The 1,916-nt window shown below is 42.8% G+C and overlaps 1 protein-coding gene across 1 annotated transcript; it reads left to right on the forward strand.

Annotated features, from left to right (window-relative positions):
* Nucleotides 1-72: 72 nt before the first annotated feature.
* On the forward strand, nucleotides 73-692 carry LOC118732370 (the record flags this gene model as incomplete). The annotated part of the gene is made up of 1 exon (XM_036461502.1): nucleotides 73-692. A coding segment is annotated over one exon (620 nt), but the record flags the coding sequence as incomplete, so codon positions are not given.
* Between the last annotated feature and the right edge of the window lie 1,224 nt (nucleotides 693-1,916).

Genomic DNA, 1,916 nt, shown 5'->3' on the forward strand with positions numbered 1-1,916 from the left:
GTGCAGTGACTAAGCAAGCATTTCCAGATCTGATTCTAGCGGATAAAAGATTTTTCGTCAATGAACCCGTAGACCTTGTTCTGGGTGGCGACGTATATCCACAAATTATTCTGTGCGGGCTTAAGAAGAACATATTAAACACACTTCTAGCCCAAGAAACAGTATTTGGCTGGATAATAACGGGGCGAACTGATACCACGAATCCAGGAACGAATATCGTCTCATACTACAGCGAAGTTAGTCTGGACAAGCAACTGAGTGCCTTTTTGGAGCTTGAAGAGATTCCAAAGAACAAGAGCCTTGTTGAAGACGACAAGTACTGCGAGGAGCTGTATCAGAAGACAACCATACGAAATAATGAAGGAAAATACATCGTGTCACTACCATTTAGGAAAGATATTCCAGGAAATATTTCCCTAGGCCCATCCCTTAAAAGAGCATGTTCTCAATTTTACCGGAATGAGACACGGCTGGCCAAGGATCCCTACCTGCAAAAGGAATTCAATAGGGTTCTAGCGGAATATGAAACGCTTGGGCATATGTCGAAAATAACAAATCCCATACCCGCAGACTCGTCTGATAATTATTTTCTGCCGCACCACGCTGTTATAAAGGCAGAAAGTACTTCAACGAAAGTACGCGTGGTGTTCAATGCCTCAAGCCCAACGGCGAATGGCAACAGCCTAAATGACGTACTTTTCCCAGGACCAGTACTTCAGTCTGATCTTCCGATATTAATACTCCGTTGGAGACTATACAGATATCTGTTCAACAGTGACATCGAGAAGATGTATAGGCAAATTCTGGTACATAACAACCATACTAAGTATCAGAGGCTAATTTTTCGCACTAACCCGAATGACCCGATCAGTCTGTACGAATTAAAGACTGTCACGTTCGGCATCAATTGTGCTCCTTATCTGGCTATAAGGACACTTTTACAATTAGCTGACGATGTGCAAAGCTCCCATCCAATAGCATCTAACATACTGCGAAAATGCATGTATGTCGACGATGTATTATCTGGTGGACACACTATCGATTCAGCAATAATAGCCAGAGACGAGATATCGGAAGTGTTGCAATCAACCGGTTTTCCACTTCGAAAGTGGACAGCCAATAGCGAGCAAATACTTAATGGCATACCAAAAACAGATCTACTTAGTGAAGATTTTTTGGCATTTGAAGACACCAGCGCAGTCAAGGCTCTTGGAATAAGATGGAATGCCCATACGGATCTTTTCTATTTTATAGCAAGGCCATTGGAGAAAAGCGATACTGTTACGAAAAGAGCGATACTATCTGCCATTGCTAAACTCTTCGATCCGCTGGGGTGGCTTGCGCCTATCATAATCGTAGCCAAAAATCCTTATGCAAAATATTTGGCTGGAAGGCACAGATTGGGATGAGACTGTGTCTTCGACCACTCTAGACCGATGGCAGAATTTCACCCAACATTATAACGAAATTGATAATATTCGTATACCGCGATGGGTATACTTTTCTCCAACGGATGACATACAAATACACGGATTCTGTGACGCGTCGGAGAAAGCATATGCCGCCTCTGTGTATATGCGTGTCAAAAGAGATAGCAAAGTTTTTATTAACCTGCTTTTGGCAAAAACCAGAGTTGCTCTTGTTAAAACCATATCGCTACCCCGACTGGAACTTTGCGGAGCGGTACTATTGGCGGAAATAGTTGATTCGATAATCAACAATCTCAATTTAGGGCATATCAACATACATCTGTGGACCGATTCAACAATTGTTCTCGCTTGGATTCGCAAGCCTCCGTGTTCATGGTCAACTTTCGTTGCCCATAGAATCACAAAAATTGTAGAGAAAGTCGGAAACAAGAATTGGCTGCATGTGGATTCGGCATCAAATCCAGCAGACTTAGCGAGCCGAGGACT

Source organism: Rhagoletis pomonella, unplaced genomic scaffold, assembly GCF_013731165.1.
Source record: "Rhagoletis pomonella isolate Grant_MI unplaced genomic scaffold, Rhpom_1.0 Rhpom_scaffold_19361, whole genome shotgun sequence".
In the NCBI taxonomy this organism is placed as follows: Eukaryota; Metazoa; Arthropoda; class Insecta; order Diptera; family Tephritidae; genus Rhagoletis; species Rhagoletis pomonella.